At 40.5% G+C, this 17,311-nt stretch overlaps 1 protein-coding gene across 1 annotated transcript in view; it reads right to left on the reverse strand.

Annotated features, from left to right (window-relative positions):
• Positions 1–3,181: 3,181 nt before the first annotated feature.
• The window catches only part of ppp1cb (protein phosphatase 1, catalytic subunit, beta isozyme), an 89,488-nt gene continuing 75,358 nt past the window's right edge, over positions 3,182–17,311 (reverse strand). Inside the window, exons 4-8 of the mRNA XM_052024317.1 lie at positions 14,229–14,333; positions 12,867–12,938; positions 9,077–9,228; positions 8,454–8,588; positions 3,182–4,726 (exon numbers count right to left, since the gene is read on the reverse strand). Of these exons, the coding sequence (XP_051880277.1) occupies positions 4,622–4,726; positions 8,454–8,588; positions 9,077–9,228; positions 12,867–12,938; positions 14,229–14,333 (569 nt within the window). The 3' untranslated portion in view covers positions 3,182–4,621. The remainder of the gene's footprint in view (positions 4,727–8,453; positions 8,589–9,076; positions 9,229–12,866; positions 12,939–14,228; positions 14,334–17,311) is intronic.

Consider the following 17,311-nt stretch of genomic DNA (forward strand, 5'->3'; position numbering starts at 1 on the left):
CACTGTGTAATTTGCAAAAGATTCTTAAATTTTAACAAATGAAGCACATTTAGTTATGGTACAAGAAAAAACTATTAAGTCACACTGTTGCCTCCAAGTTTCTCCACGACAGGTTAAAGTGGTATGATCAGACAGGGTAGTTAAGGCTGATTACTTCTAAGCTATTTTGAAGGAGGCCAGACTGGAGAAAACTGTACTCCGACTTAACATTATCAGCTTTGGTAATTTGGTTATCCTGCACCCAGTGAGGAACCAAAGCAGGTTGTGTACACAAAGCTACACTTTATCCTACCACATACATAGAACATTACAGCATAGGAACAGGCCCTTTGGCCCACGGTCCCTGTGCCATATTAAACAGTCTGCCTGCAAGTGGTCTTTATCCCTCCATGCTCACAGGTCTGTCTAAAGGCCTCTCCAACGTCACTATCCTGTCTGTTTCCATCATCACCCCGAGCAGCGTGTTCCAGGCACCTACCACTGTGTAAAACACAACTGCCCTGCACATCTGCTTTAAACATTCCCTCTCTCACCTTAAATCTATGCCTTCTAGTATGTGACATTTCAGTCTTGGGGAAAATGACTATTTAGCCCTTCTATGCCTTTCGTAATTTTATAAACTTCTATCAGGTCTCCCGACAGCTTCTGACACTTCAGAGAAACCAACCCGAGTTTGTCCAACCTCTCCTTATAGCTAACACTCTCTAATCCATGCAACATCCTGGTGAACCTCTCTGCACCGTCTCCAAAGCCTCCACATCCTTCCTGTAATAGGGTGACCAGAACTGCATATAATACTCCAAATGTTGCCAAACCAAAGTTTCATAGAGCTGCAACAAGACTTCCTGACTCTCATACCTTGACTGATGAAGGCAACTATGCCATATGCCTTCTTTACCACCCTATCCACTTGCATTGCCACTTTCAGGGAGCTCTGGACTTGGACACCAAAATCCTTCTGTACATCAATGCTCCCAAGCCTCCTGCCATTTACTCTATACTTTCCCTTTGGATTTGACCTCCCAAAGTGCAACACCTCACACTCGCCCATAATGAACTCCTACCGCCAGTTCTCAGCCAACATCTGCAACTGATATATCCTACTGTATCCTTTCACTACCTTTTTCACTGTCCACAACTGCACCAAGTTTTGTGTTGTTTGCAAACTTACTAATCATCCCACATGTTTTTGTCCGAGTCATTCATGTGTATCACAAATAACAGAGGTTCCAGCACTGATCCCTGAGGAACATTTCTTCACAGACCTCCATTCAGAATAACACCCTCCACCACTGCCCTTTGATTTTTATGGCAGAATTTTACTTTGCAGTATTGGTAAGCAGACTCCTCAGTTTATTAATATTAATGGAATAGGAATGCAAGCTGTGAAGAGGATGCTAAAAGGTCGCAAAAGGGATTATAAATAGATTAAGTAAATGGGCAAAGATCTGGCAAATAGATATGTGGGAAAATATGAAGCTGTCCAATTTGGTAGAAAAAAATTAAAAGCATATTATCTAAATGGTGTGAGATTGTAGCACTCCATGATGCAGAGGGATCTGGGTGCCCTGGTGTGCGATTTACAAAATTTTATTATGCAGTTACAGAAAGTAACTTAGGAAGATAACAATGTCATTGCTTATTGCGAGGGCAATTGAACACAAAAGCAGGGAGGCTTGGCTTTAGTTTAGGTTTAAGTGTTGTTGGAGCTGCCCTCATCCAGGCAAATGGAGAGAATTCCTCTGTACGCTCGACATGCCCCGTAGAAAGTGGAAGAATTTGGGGGGAGTCAAGGGACAAGTCAGTAGCCCAGAAAGAAACAGAGGCTGACCTGACCTTGTAGCCATGGTATTTTCTTGGGGGGTGGTCTGCTTAAAATTCAGCTAAATATCAAGCCCAAGGTTGCTGCAGCTGGGAAGTCAACAACGACAATGCCCTTGGATATCACAGGAAGGCTGGCATCCTAGACTATTGCTTGGGACCTCTGCAGTCCAAATGCTATTGTTTCCATTCATTTATGGAACATGGGAGTCACTGGAAAGGCCAGCATTTACCACCCATCCCCAACTACCTCAGCTGGAGGTGAACCACATCAACTGAGACCTGACCACTAAGATGTAGCTGGAAATTGACAAAAATCTTCAAATCTCTGTTCCAGCCCACTACAATTGTACTTGTGCTTTGGCTCTTAGGTGAGAACATACACGGCTTTTCCACATAAAAGATGATTCTATTTTGCCAACCCAGTTATAGTTTTACTGCAGTAAATCTCAACGGTTTATTAGTAAACTGAATAGTTGATGAGCAAGACTAAAATTTAAACTGTGCTTGTTCAAGGAAGCAGTGGTTATAAGATGAATTAGTACACAACTAACCAATGAATCTGACCAGGTAAATTCAAACCTAGGAACATAAATAATGCCAACACGTACATTTGCATCGTATGTATTCCTACTACACATCTCAACAGGTCCCTCACCACACCATGGAGGAATAAAGGAACATTACAGTATAATCCTTAACCACGTGACATCATCTGGTTGGGTGATAGGCACGAGCAGCAGGTGCATCCAGACCTCTTGTACTGAAAGAATGTGGTGATATTAGCATCTGGCATTGGGAAGAATGAAATAAGTAAAAGAAAATGCACCCTTCAAAGAAACAGTCTATTAGTGAGTCATGGGGAACTACAGCATGGAAATGGGTCCTTTGGTCCAGAGTCTGCACAGACGATCAATCACCCAGTTACACTCATCCTACATTAATACCACTTTTTTTTATTCTCCCAACCTTCCCATCAATTCCACACCCCGACCCACACCCCCCAACCCCCCAACATTCTACCACTCATTACAGTTAACCTGTCAACCCGCATGGTTTGGGAGAATGCGCACACTCCACACAGACAGCACCCAAGGTCGGGAATTGAAGTCGGGTCTCTGATACCGAGGCAGTGGCTCGACCAACTGTGTCACTGTGATGCCCTTAGGGGTGGTACGACATGAGACTGTAGAGCTGAAGGGAGATCACCACTCTTTTTTTGTTGTAAAAGAATTATTTAAAAATCAAATTATTCTACTCATCTTTCCAAATATATAGTTGGGGGACTGGTGTGATAAATGACAGTGCAGAAGGATGAAATTACAACACTTCTGGAGAGAAATGAAACAAAATCATTGCATCAGGTATAAGATTGTATTGAAAACAGCAGAAATAGGGCGTCCTTAACAAAACGATCTCAACAGAATAATGCCCTCAGGCTTCATTATAACTGATTTACATAACCAAGGGACTAGCCCTCAAAGACGGTGCACTCCAGATTTTGCCTTTGGAAAGCTACAGGTTCAGTCTTCAGAATATTCAAACACAAAGTCATGAAAACAAGGGCTGCTATATCTATGAATAAATCATGCTACTGTGGTTTTAATTAAAAAAAACAAATCTTTAGACTATGTAGTGTGTACATTCAAATTCTCTGGTGTTCCAATTATGATAAAGTTTACCCACCCCACCCTCCCCTACCCACCCAAGACCTTCAAACAATGATGTAACTTCACAGGACTGGGATGAAACTTTAGAATTTTGAAAAGGGGAATTAAAAAAAAAATCAAGACTTGGAATCCTTCGTTAATTTTCTGTCAAGGGCCATTACTGAAACACAATGTTAGATGCCACTGTTCAGATACCAAGCGGTATCACATGCCTGATGTCAAAAAGATGGGAGCACACAAACTGCATGCAGCCCTGCACAAAACTATATTAAATCATTCAAGTCTAGAGCTGGGGAAAAAGGGATTACTACCTTGAAGCTTCCTCTGGTTTTAATCTCTGCAAAAAAAAAACACCTGAAAAATAGCTTGCTGTGAAGTTATATTAAATTACTAAGTTTGCCATTCAATTTCTGCCCCAATCCCACTACGTCTTCATAAATTAAGTACCATATAGACTAGCTGTAGGTCAGTTTGGAGAATCACCACAAGAGAAATAAATGCCTCTATAAAAATCTAGCGAACAGTGCAAGTACAATCAAAACGAGTGGGTTACAACAAGGGGCAAACAATTGGTATGCATTTCAGGCTGGTATTGTTGTACTGGACAAGTGTCAACAAGGAGGCACGGCAAGTACCAGTTAACTGTATAAAAGACTGTAGTACTTTAATGGAGCTTCACAGACCGTGGCTCCTTCAACAAATCTTGATGGTGCCTGTACCAGATCTGTATCTGCAGATACACAACTTCAGAAATAAATAACCAAATCCCAAAATTAATTTCATTGCAAGATTCAAGGATTACGCTAGAGATAGCTTTAAGGTTGAAAGAAAGCTTTTATCCCAGCCTTAGATCTGTTAACCTTCATCCCAGCCCAAACTATTAATAATATGCACTGGTTACCGGTACTACATTGATTTACATTACAATATGCCACACCTGCGTATTTACTGGAAAACATTTTTTCAAAAAGACTTAGTTATTTCTTTTTACAAGCATTGAGGCTCACAAAGACAGACAGTAGCAGATGGTTGAACAGTGCCTACAGGTTACACACATTAGTATATGAACTGGTATACTGGTAGCTTTCTCTGTGTACAAATGATAAGGTGTTTGGGGCTGTCCTTGCTATTCACCTCTTCTTTGGAGGGTTTGCCGTGCGAGGGGGTGTAACAGGGCGACCAGAGTTCAGTCCGCCATACTGGTATTTCGCTTTCTTTTCAGAAGGTTTTAGAATCTGAAATATAGAAGTAAAGTGCACATTAAGAAAAGAAAAATTATGATCAATCCAGAGACCTTTAGAGCAAATGGCATATTCAATATCAAGCCTAAGTATTGCATTTTTAGAACAGAAAAGATTCTACAAAAAGACAAGGAAAATGCATGCCAGGCTCGAGGTGACCCAAAATGACCATTAAATGAGATTAAAGAACTAAATTCTAAGAATTCAATACTGAGGAGCAGCACATTGACATGAAGAGATGCAAATGAACTCAAAATACTATCATACAACCCAAACACATTCAGAGCTGGTCTGCAAAAGGTACACTTTCTCCATTAGGGGAGATGTTTCTCTTGGGACTTGAGGATTCTGTACTGGGACTGCTTCGATCACTGATATTCCTCCAAAGCTTAAAGAGAGTGGGTTCAAATTTGCAGGAAATGACTAACAGGAATCACAGGCAATAATTTCAAGGGACTGGAGATTGCTGCAGCGAGACACTGCAGATGGATTGCAATGCAAGTGTGATGTGATATGTTTTGCTATTTAAAAAACCCAAAGTAAACTGGGGAAATCTAGATGATGAAAAGAGAAGAATTTGCAACAATTAGTTCACAGGACATTAAAAACATCTTCAGTTGTAGAGGACAAAAAAACCTATCATAAGAAATAGGAGGAACAGTAGGTCATATGGTCCTTAAGCCTGCTCCACCATTCATCAAGATCATGGCAGATTTTCTACCTCATTGCTACTTTCCAGCACTATACCAATAATGTTTTTATGTCAAGAGATTTAGATTAAAAGTTTAAAGGTGGAATGGTGGAAGTCAGTTGGTGACTTTTTAAAAGAGTTGTGGGTTCAGTGCTAGTGATCAAACAACAGAATACTGTAGCAATGGCAAGAGGAATCACAAATTTCTTTGGATATTACCTGGAACGTGGGAAATGCAATTACAAAGAAACACTTTAAAAACTATAGTTACCATCACAACAGAAGTGTGAACATGGGCCAACTGGTCTCCTTCCATGCTATTTGTGATTTGGTAAAGGCATTTACAATTATGAGGAAATGGAGGGTGGGTAGAAATTTATTGCTTGCAGTGAGATGAAGAGTAGGGTAGGCTGTAAGATGGCAGGATATAGATAATTGTAGGGCACAAAACTATGGCTAAAAAGATAGTCATGCACTAACAGTAGTCAGAATGTGGAACTTTCTACACAAATAGCAGAGGTGCATTTTAAGGGAAGCTAGGCAAGTACTGAGGGCAAATAGAACAGAAGGATGTGTTGATACGATGAGGTGAAATGTCAGTTACACAGAACGGAAACAGGTCCTTCAGCCCACCTCAACCATGCGACCAAGGTGCCTACCTGAGCTAGTCCCATTTGCCTGGGTTTGGCCTATATCCCTCTGAACCTTTCCTATCTATATACCTGTCCAAATGTCTAATTGTACCTGCCTCTACCACTTCCCCGGCAGCTCTTTCCATATACCCACCATCCTCTGGAAAAACATGCCCCTCAGGTATCCTTTAAATCTTTCCCCTCTCCTCTTAAGCCTATGCCCTCTAGCTTTGGACACCCCTATCCTGGGAAAAAGACTGACCATCCACCTTATCTATGCCCCCCATGATTATATAAACCACTGTAAGGTCACCTCTTAAGCTCTTTTGCTCCAGGGAAAACATTCCAACCTATCCAGTCCCTCCTTGCAACTCAAGGCCCTCCAGCCCTGGCGACATCCTTCTGAATCATTTCTGCACCCTCTCTAGCTTAATCGCATCCTTCCCATGGCGTGGCAACCAGAACTGCACACAATATTCCAAGTGCAGTCTCACCAACGCCTTGTACAGCTGTACCATAACATCCCAACTCTTGTACTCGCTGCCCTGACCGATGAAGGAGAGCGTGCCACACGCCGTCTTCACCACCATCTACACGTGTACCACTTTCAAGGTGTCTCTGTTCTACAACCCTTCTCAGGGCCCTGCTGTTCACTGTGTATGTCCTGCCCTGGTCTAACTTCCCAAAATGTACTTGTCCAAGTTAAGTTCCACCTGCCGTTCCTTTGCCCAGTTTCCCAGTTGATCTGGATCCTGTTGTAACCTTAGATAATCTTCTTCACTGTCCACTGCACCACCAATTTTGGTGTTATTCCCACTCCTACTAATCGTACACCTACATTCTCATCCAAATCGTTAATGTACATGGCAAACAACAGGGGATCCAGCACCAATCCTTGCAGCACACCACTGGTCACAGGCCTCCAATCTGAAAAATTCTCCACTACCACCAAGCCAATTTTGTATCCAATTGACTAGCTCAAACTGGATCCTATGTAATCTAACCTTCTGGACCCACCTAACATGTGGGACCTTGTCAAAGACCTTGCTAAAGTCCATGTAGACAATTTGTACCACTCTGCCTCATCAATCCTCTTACTCAATTAAATTCATGACACATGACTTCCCACACAAAAAGCCATGCTCACCATTCTTAATCCTTGTCTTTCCAAATGTAGGTAGATCCTGTCTCTCAGAATACCTTCCATTAACTTTCTCACCACTGAGGTTAGACTCACTGATCTGTAGTTTCCTAGCTTATCCTTGCAGCCCTTCTTAATAAAGGCACAACATTAGCCACCCTCCAGTCATAGTACCCCACCCCTGGCTAGTGAAGATACAAAAATCTCTGCCAGGGCCCCAGCAACTTCTTCCCTTGCTTCCCACAATGTCCTAATATACACCTGCTCAGGTCCTGGGGACTTATCCACCTTGATACACTTTAAGACTGCCAACACCTGGATCATAATATTGATATGTTTCAGGACATCACTGTTCTCTTCCCTGAACTCCCTAGCTTCCTTGACTTCTCCATGGTAAACAGAGTCATTTAAGACTTTGCCCAACCTCCATTGCTCCAAACATAGACGACCATTGATCCTTAAGGGGACCTATTCTCTCCCTTTTGCTCTTAGTGTACCTAGAGTCTTTTAGGTTTCTCCTTCACTGTATCTGCCGAGGATATCCCATGACCCCTTCCTCCCCCTCCTGATTTTCTTAAGTGTACCCTGACATCCCTTATACTCAAAGGCTTTGCTTGATCCCACCTGCCTACACCTGACATACGCCGCCTCCTTTTTCCTGACCAGCGCCTCAATATTCCTCATCGACCAGGGTTCCCTAATCTTGCCAGCCATGCCCTTCACTCTAACAGGTTGGATGGGTAGAGTGCCCTGCTGATATGCTGAAAATACACAATTGTTTTGATAAATGGTGGAAAGAAAAATGAGGGAAAGGGCCACAAGCACAGAATAGATGTATTATATTCCTATCTAATCATCACGTCCATTCTGTCTAATCATTATACTTTACACAGAAGAATAGCCCCTACTATTACTGGAAGGCAAGTTTGAATAGCAGAGACCATTGATGAACACTTGCCGAGGGATACTGATGAATAACTTCAGTATCAGCAAAACTACCTACACGGATTTCACCATTACCTTTTTGTTGCTTAACAGTGGCTCCATAATGGAGGGATGGGTAAACAGAACGGTTCTTAAATGGTTAAGTGGAAGGAGACAGAACATCTACTGTGCGAGACAAGGGAATGCCAATTCCTCCTCCCCGAGAAAACACTTGATCACAAGTACTGCTGCACATATTGTGCTATCCACATCAAACATTACAAGCTTCACACTGCCAAAAGAAAGCCCAGTTAGCACTTGACCAACGTGTACCTGAAAGGAACACATTAATGTTTCATCAACACTCATCATTCCTCCTGCATTATCAAACTCTCCGCAGTAGTTTGGAGCAGAAAACAAAGTAACCAGCTGGCGTTTAGCAAAGAATTCGTAACCATCTTCAACAACCTGAAAAACAGAAATCTTATTATGAGCATGATTATATTTTTTCTAGTTTGAAAATTAGAATGTCCAACCCCACACCCCAAGGATATCCCCTAAACAAGCAGCAGTTATGTGAAAACACTGCATGAGGAACAAAGTCAACCAAATCTTTTGACCTACATATAATTGAAGTCACAAAACCCTCAAAGCCAGGAACCCATGTACGCCCCCGTATACCTCCCTCCCTCATCACCATTTCTGCAGTGGCAACATACAGGAAACTTCCTCCATTAATTTTGCAAAAAAGTAAAAAAAAAATACAGTACAGGAATTTCACACATTTCTGGTTTGTGAAACCTGAGAAAAATCAGAAGGTTTGAAGATTCGGAATATTTTTATCCAACTTGGGAAAATAATTCTCCAATGAGCAGCAAGGATGTTTCACGGTTGCTAGTAGACAGCTGCTTCACGCAGAATATGTATCTCTTTTTAAACTGAGTTTTTGTTTTTACCTGATGGGCACGACAGATTAAATCCAAATCATGCCGGTTCAGAAATTTGCTGACTACATCAGCTCCGAAGGTGAAAGAGACACCACGATCATTCTCACCCCAACCTTGTACATCCTTGTCAGGATCCGACCACAGCAAGTCACACAGCAAGCCTAGAGAGTTAGCATGTAAGAACAAGTGTAAATGACTTTCATCTTTGGTAGGGCAATGCACTGTCACACCTAACTACTTCAGCTAAGCTGGAGAAACTCAGCATCCCAAAATGAATTCCAAGCACATGGAATTGTGGAGCCAGAATTGAATTAGCTTGCTTTTAATGATCTCAATATGCAGAATAGATGATAGGCAGGTACAAAAAAAGTGAAAGATTTGTCATAGGTTAGGATATTGAAAATGTAATATTGTGTGTGAAATGATCAAATCACTTAACTACAGCTATGTAAGCAAGCTTTTTGCCACTTGATTTGGTCTCATCATTTTAAAAGGGAGAAGCCAGAAGAGAAATTAAGGCTCTCTTACTTAACAGAAGACATCACGAGATTAGAGGACTTTGAATGATTTCCCTCCCACTATGGACCACAGTTGGCTACTCTGACAGCATTACCCAAACCTTTACCACCAACGACTAGGGGAGCCGCCACTGGGAACACTGCCGCCCAATGGTTGCAATCCAAGTTGTGTGCTATCCTGTTATGGATATATCATTAGCCCTTTAACACCTCTGGCTTTAAATCCTACCCAACCACAGCGTGAGAGTAGACTGCAATGGTTCAAGGTGGCAGCTCACCACCCACCTTCTCAAAGGCAAATAGGGAGGGGTAGAAAATGCTGGCCTTGCCAGCATCACCAGATCCTGGAAGATGAATAAAACAGAAATTAAAAATAAATAAATAAGAGTACCACTGGCTTCTAGTCAGAATGTCATGTTTTAACACTAGGCATTTCTTGCGATGTCAGATGGGTGCAAGACGAGAGAAGGTTAACCTCACATCCTACCGTAACAGCAAGCTGTTATACACTCCACTTCCTATTCACCTCTTTCTGACCCAAGTTCAACAAAGATTATCTTGCAGCAACCTCTTAAAGCAAAACTGCAGCATTGGGCCTATGTGGATGCAAGGAGGCAGCAAAGGACAAACTGCCAAGACCTCTAGTAGATTATTATTTTAAAAATTTAACCAATTCCTTGCCTCAAGTTCCCTGAATATCATAAGTTTATTTCAGTTAAGAGTTATTGGCCTGATGGCAACATTTAGATTTGTGTTGATATTTACTAACTCTATTAAACAATTCAGTTTTGCATCCATCTTGTTCACTGTTGATTAGTAATCTGGCGAAATACTGTCAGCTGCAGAAAACAGTACCCAACATGTTACTGCTTTGCTGTCACTGTACAATGTTCTATTAAAAAACTGATGACGACACAGTAATGCACGGTTCCATGGTGCAAATGAGATTGTTTGGGCTGCCTGTGCTTCTCAATGACCTCATTTCTTGGATGAGGTCCTGCAGTGTAATCCAACCCTTATTTCACCCTAAATGGGAAACCCATGTAGTCTATATGGACATTTGGAACTACTGGCATGCTACTGGTAAATGTTAACTGTAGGCACTTTTAAACACCAATTCCAAAAAGGCAGGCTCCATCAGTTACATGACTTACAATGAAAATCTTCCAAGCAGACGATGACCATTGCATACCAGGAAGCATGTAATGCATGAAAGGCTGTCTTATAGACCCTTTTTTGGTCACTGAGTGTTCTGTTCCCCAAGCAGTAGACATTTTTTTGTTCAGATTCAGTGCAAACACAATCAGCACCTTTGTACCAAGTAATCTTTTTGTTTATTTTTTAGAGAGAAGCCTGTGTACCATTTCCCTATTTTCCGTTTACAGCAGATGCTTGTTTCTGTTGGCCCAGTAGATGTAGATGTTGGTGCAAAATATGGAGTCTTGATTATATGCAATTATAGTCTGCTTCAAAAATCATGGTCAAATCAACCCAAGATTAATTTAAATACAGAGCACTTGCCTTAGAATAAATTGTACAACACCCTGTATTAACACAGAGCAGATTAGTTTGAATTCATATAAGCCAAAGCAACACATCAAGAAAAAAATGAGAGATTGGCTGCTTGTGTATAACTGGTAGAGGCCTTAAAGTGTTAGAAGAGTCACAGTCATGGATACTTATAATGCTTTCGTTTTCTTGCTGGTTAGAAATGCACCCAATGGCGAGAGAATTATACATCAGACATTGGTTGCACTCGTCTTAAAAAAAAAATCACACAAAGGCAATCAAGCATGCAATCATAATTATACAGTGAAACCAGATCCTACAGACACTTGCAAACAAACTGCCATGAAGTAGTCACTTTAAGACAGCCCCAAATATTTCACATTATACTAGATTCAAGAGGAACTGAAACAAGGGAGATCTGCAACAACAGTTTTCAATTAATAGGCGATATGGTTATTATCACACAGCGTTTGAAGGACTTTGGTCTATGCAAACTAGCTGATGCATTTCTTGCAGGACACCAGTTTAAATAAGTTTAAATAAAGACAGAAAATGCTTTGAGGTCAGGCAACACCTGCAGGGAGAGAAAATGAGTTAACATTTCAGGTCAATGACTTTTGAGACCTAGAATGTTAGCTTGGTTTCTCCTTACCCTGATACTGCCCAGCTTCCTGAGTATTTCTAGCTTCATCTGATTTTACTTCAAGTTTCCAGCTTCTGTAACATTTTGCTTTTGGTCTATTGAAATTTCTTGCTTTGATACACTATTCCTATATTGCCCGAAACTGCTTAACAATTTTCACGAGGTGCTACCGGCTCCCAAATACAATTAGTTCTCCCAATGCCTGAAGACTATGAAATTTTGGTGTGTGTTGCAAGTCGATTTTGGTAAATTGAGAAAGAGAGAAAATCTGTTAAACCCAACCTTAATTATAGCCAGAGAGAAAATTATAAACAGCATTACGTGCATTAACACTAACTTCAAAATGCAAAACTCCAGGTGATGAGGTGAGAATAAAGTTGCTTTATAGATGGGAAAGAGACCCAGAGGGAAACAAAGGAAGCTGACAAAGTACAACAAAAATGTAAACATTTTGATTTTAAAAATCCAGACAATTTACAGAAAACCTTAGAGAAAGGTTTAAATTTGAACATTTTAATTAAACTGTGCAAACAGCACTAAAGTGAAAGTAGTTCATTTTATTAAATGGAGGCACAAGAGACTGCAGATGCTGGAATCTCCAGCAACACACAGTCTGCTAGAGGAACTCAGCGGGTCCAGCAGCATTTGTGGGAGGGAAAGGAATTGTTGACATTTTGGGTCAAAACCCTGCATCAGGACTGAGAGTGGAGAAGGGGAGTGGTTATAAAGAGAAGAGTGGGGAGTAGTTATTAATGGGCATGCTTTTCGTGCACTACAAATACACAAAAGAATTGAAAATAAAGAGTCTAACCTAAACTACATGACAAACAAAAAAAAATGTCGATCAAGGGATTGATTTGTCTGGATTTTAGAATCATTCTGATGGTCACATTAAAGATAATTCTGACATCTAAAAATTAATCAAATGGCTCGAAAATTGTAGGCCAATAACTTGATTTATTGTGCAAATTTCTGTGAACATTACTAAAGATATTGGTTTTGACTAGAACTAATGACTTTCATAGCTGTGCTCAATTTTTGGCTTTCAACCATGTGTCTCCCAAAATACTTGTCAAAACCATACAATATTACTGTCATTGGTGTGATGATTGCTTGCCACATGCCCTACCTGTGTCAGGAACATCTGTTGGTCTCATGATTCTGCGAATCTGTTCCATTGATTGCAAATCTGGTGACAGCCCTATGGAAAGGACGAGAATAGATTTATTGCAGAGTCAAAGGAGGTCCCTTGTGCAAAGATGTGTCGCTTTGCTGTACTAAATCCATGATTCAGTGAAGGCTCTGAACCAGATTCTTGTCCAATACTACAAAACTGGAACCCTCCCCATCCTAACTATGGTCTACTCCTCCTCTGTTTCTATGTTTCCAACAATCTAAAAATTGTCAACTGCTTTAATATGTAGTTAATAGCTCACAACAAAAGATGCTATAATCACCACATCTGAAAATTATAGATTCATATGCTTCAAAACAAACTCAGAAACATCTAATTCACCAACATGCAATGTTTTTTTTAGCATCCATCAAAAAAAATTTTAAAGCAAAATTTAAACTGCTCCTCAGAGAATTGCCAACATAATCACAAATGTTATATTTATAACCAATAAAATTATTTAATCAACCTTTGTGCATTACTAGGATTCATTTCTAATCTTTTGAGTACATGGAAAGCAACCATAAAACACAATATGTAATTACCACTATTATGGAGGTTATCTGTTGAGTGTGATTGCTTGCACATGCAGCCCTTAAAATTGTGCAACTGTCTGCTGAGCAAAACATGCTCAATATCTGGATTCAGTGCAAATTTGAGCAACCTGTTTCAATTCACTATTTTATTCCTGTATACATTAACCTAGATCTAAGCAGCTGGACAAAATGAATTGCACATCAATATATGGTAGTCATGCAAATAAAATCCCTTAGCAATAATTTTAAAAGGCTGCTTAAGTTACAGATCAGCTGTAACTATGTACCTGTATACAGTATAGGTCAGTATTTCCAGTTAGAGTTCTGCTGTTGCAATTTATTCAGAATCAAATTTCCTCATTACTTTTAAGTAATATTATTTTCATTATTAACGATTCAAACATTTGAGATGTGTTAAAGCTGAACTTTTTTTAATGCTACCATCCAACTGAAAATCAATTAGACAGTCTAAGCAAATTTAATTCTATAGTGCTGATAATCCATATTCCACACATTTGTCAATTTGAATGATGTGTGTCTGGATAGCAGTGGAAATTATGACTATGAAAGCTGAGCTGGGAACCAAGATAGCAGAAGCTGTGACTAAATGGCCTTCTTGTCCCGAGGGGATAAGTTCCTAATCCTAGCCAAAGGAAACCTCAAAAGCTATGCATGTTTAATTTCACCACTGCAAATAAATTTCCAGCACAAATTGAAATGGCTTGAAGTGATCCCCAGGCACAGCTGAAATTTGAATTAAAAAGCAAAGATGGAAACTCACCTCCATGACAACAGAAAATTTTCTCATCCACAATGGCTGCAATTGGAAGACAGTTGAAGCAGTCTGTAAATGTCTTCCAGAGTTTGATATTAAAACGTCTCTTACCTATGCAAATAATAAAACAATTTGGGATATTAAATATTTAAGATTTAATCTTAAATTATCTTAAAGATCTCCCCCTACCCATACCAGCCATGAAGAAGCAACCCCATTTGTTACTCTTATTCCATGGTCTTGAGAGAAGGGAAGGTGACCTATGGAAAGCTTCCACTTCAGAAAGGGTGACACAAATGTTATAAGGTATCAAATGGAAGTCAGAAGACATTTCTTCACAGAGAGATGGGTGAGGATTTGAAACTTCCTGTATAAATAGGGAGTGAACGAGGCAATTAGTGAAAATGAATTAAATGGGAGACTAGATAAACATACAGGGGAGAAGGGAATAGGGGTTGTTCTGATAATATTTAACCTGGAAGTATGGGAGGTCGCCTGAGCAAAGCATGAACGTCAACGGTGGGGCTGGTTGCCTGTTTATATCTGTATGTTCGAAACATGGGAGATCCAGCACAGATTTGCCAACCTGGTGGAATTTGATATCATTTGATTAAATACTGCTGTGTGCCAGATTTATTTGGAAATTAGAAACTCATCATAAACTGGACAGTAGGGACTTGGATACACAATGGCTGAAAGACAGTAGTGGTTAACAGACATTTTCCTGACTGGAGAAAAGAATGGAACGGAATCCCTCAGGGTCAGTAATAGAAGTAAGTGTATTGGGAGCACAATTATGAAGTTATACAAATTTAGTAAAGCTTGATCTGCAAAGAGTGAGCAGGTTTCAGGTAGCCGTGTGAAATGGGCAGGCACATGGCAAATGTAATTTAGTGCTCATAGGTGAAAAGTAACAACATTTTGGGATAAACTACATGGAAAGGCAGCACAAATTAAATGGTGATGGGTCTCAAACCAAAATGTCGACTGTCCATTTCCCTCTGTAGATGCTGCCTGACCAATTGAGTTCCTCCAGCCTTTTTGTGTGTTGCTACAAATTAAATGGTGCTATTTTGAGGGGTGTAGTCTAAATTTCTTGCAGATAATTAGTCAGTGGATGGAATATTTGGCTTTGCAAGTGGGGAGATTGAACACAAGGCAAGGAAATAATGCAAAACATCTACAAATTACGCTTCAGCTGGGATACTGTCCCACTAAACTATCAAGAGGATATTAAGCTCTGTAGAAAGTACAGGTGGTTTATCAGGAATGATAGCTACCACAGCTGAGTGTTTAGTCATCCGGAGAGTTAGGAAAACCTTGGATTCATCACCTTAGAGCAGAGAAATTTAAGTGTGGACAAATCAAAATGTGTGTTTTTGATCATTCAAATAGGGGAAAAAAATTAACATGGAAACAAGTTATTTCTTTGTAAAAGGCACGTTAAACTCTGGAATGGACTACCTGAAAGTATGGTGGAATCAAAATCCTCTAGAACTTCAAAAAGCCATTAGATACAGGCTTGAAAAGGGTCAACTTGCAAAGTTGTGGGGAAAAGCTGAGAGATAGGTTGAAACCAGGCAGTTCTTTCTCACAGCCAGCACAAGCACAAAGAGTCAAAGGGTTTCCTTTAGTTATGATAGTTCTACATCCCACATCAGAACAACTTTGCTAAAATGCAAACATCAACTTGACTTTAGGAATGCTGGATTGCTGTCATCAGGATTACATTGTTCTGGTAGTTAACATTACAAGACCTGGCTATTGTGACACTTCTACCCATTTGCAGAGTTGTGGGGCAACTCTTCTCATTTACAACCAGGGCCCACCTGCTGGATCAGAGATCAAAAAGGTGCCTTTGAGCCCAAGTCCCAAAACATTAGTGGTTGGGTGAAACCGTGAATGCTTTTATTTGCCAATTCTGGTTACTCTCAAGTACTAGAAAAGTGATATGAGGTTAACAATCCAACAATTTGCATATTCCAGATTAGACTGACATTAGTACGTTGTTATGATGTGTTACATCTACATACAAATTCAACTTCTGAAATCCACTACACATCCTTTACATCATGAGGCACAGACATCCACATGAGGAATTAATTTATATTGCTAACATCCAGTCAAGATTAATTAGCCCTAATGGTCAATCAATCCATCTCCCCCGATGAGTTACCCACCAGTGAAGGCCATTGTTCATTTCCATTGGGAGGCACGGGGGTAATGCAGAAGGGAGCAGACAACTTGAAGCACTTGATAACATTTCTGAACAACTGGTTGCATAGCCCCGTCAGCAGAGACTTGGAAGCCAGCCATCTGGTTGCTCTCTCTCCCAAAGATATTTGATACTATTGACATCACAAGAGGAGTGAAAAAGGAGTGCTCACAAATAGATCAAGGACTTAATATGGTAAGCTGATATCCTAATGCATGTGGTTTACAGAGTGTGTGAAATGTGCACAGCTCGTCACACACTAGCTAACCAAAAATTAATATTGATCTATGCTATCAAGGAGTAAAAGGAACTGCTTCCTAAAATAGAAAAAAATGCCAACTTGAAAGGGTATACCAATTTTCTCATTTCAAGACTACTCCAATTAATAGTTAATGCTTCAGTGGTTGGGACCTGGGGTTTTGAAGGAGGGGAGGGGTGCTGATGAGTGGTTCACGTATGACAGTATCAACTCTTCACAAGCCTCTGTTTGCCCAAAAAGGGAGGAATGGATAGCACTGAAGGGAGATGGAGGAGAGAAATGGGCAATACTGAAGAGGGAGAAAGGGAAGAAATATGGCACATTGGGGTAATAATAGGATTAGTTGTGCTGATGGGGTGATGGTGGGGTGGGGGGGCGTGGGAGGAATGAAAAGTGCTATCTTGAAATAAGGGATGAGGGAAGTTAGAAGGAATCGAGTGGTAGCTCGAAATAGCAGTACCATGGAAAAGAGGCACAGGGTATAAAGACAGCAAGAGTAGAATTGGACAGGAGATAATAAAGGCACCATATTCCAGTGAAGAGTCAGAGGGAATATCACCAGCTGGGAGATGCAGAGCGCAGGCAGAATATAATCAGTGGGGAGGTAGAGAGTGG

The sequence above is a fragment of the Pristis pectinata genome, chromosome 10, assembly GCF_009764475.1.
Source record: "Pristis pectinata isolate sPriPec2 chromosome 10, sPriPec2.1.pri, whole genome shotgun sequence".
Lineage (NCBI taxonomy): Eukaryota > Metazoa > Chordata > Chondrichthyes > Rhinopristiformes > Pristidae > Pristis > Pristis pectinata.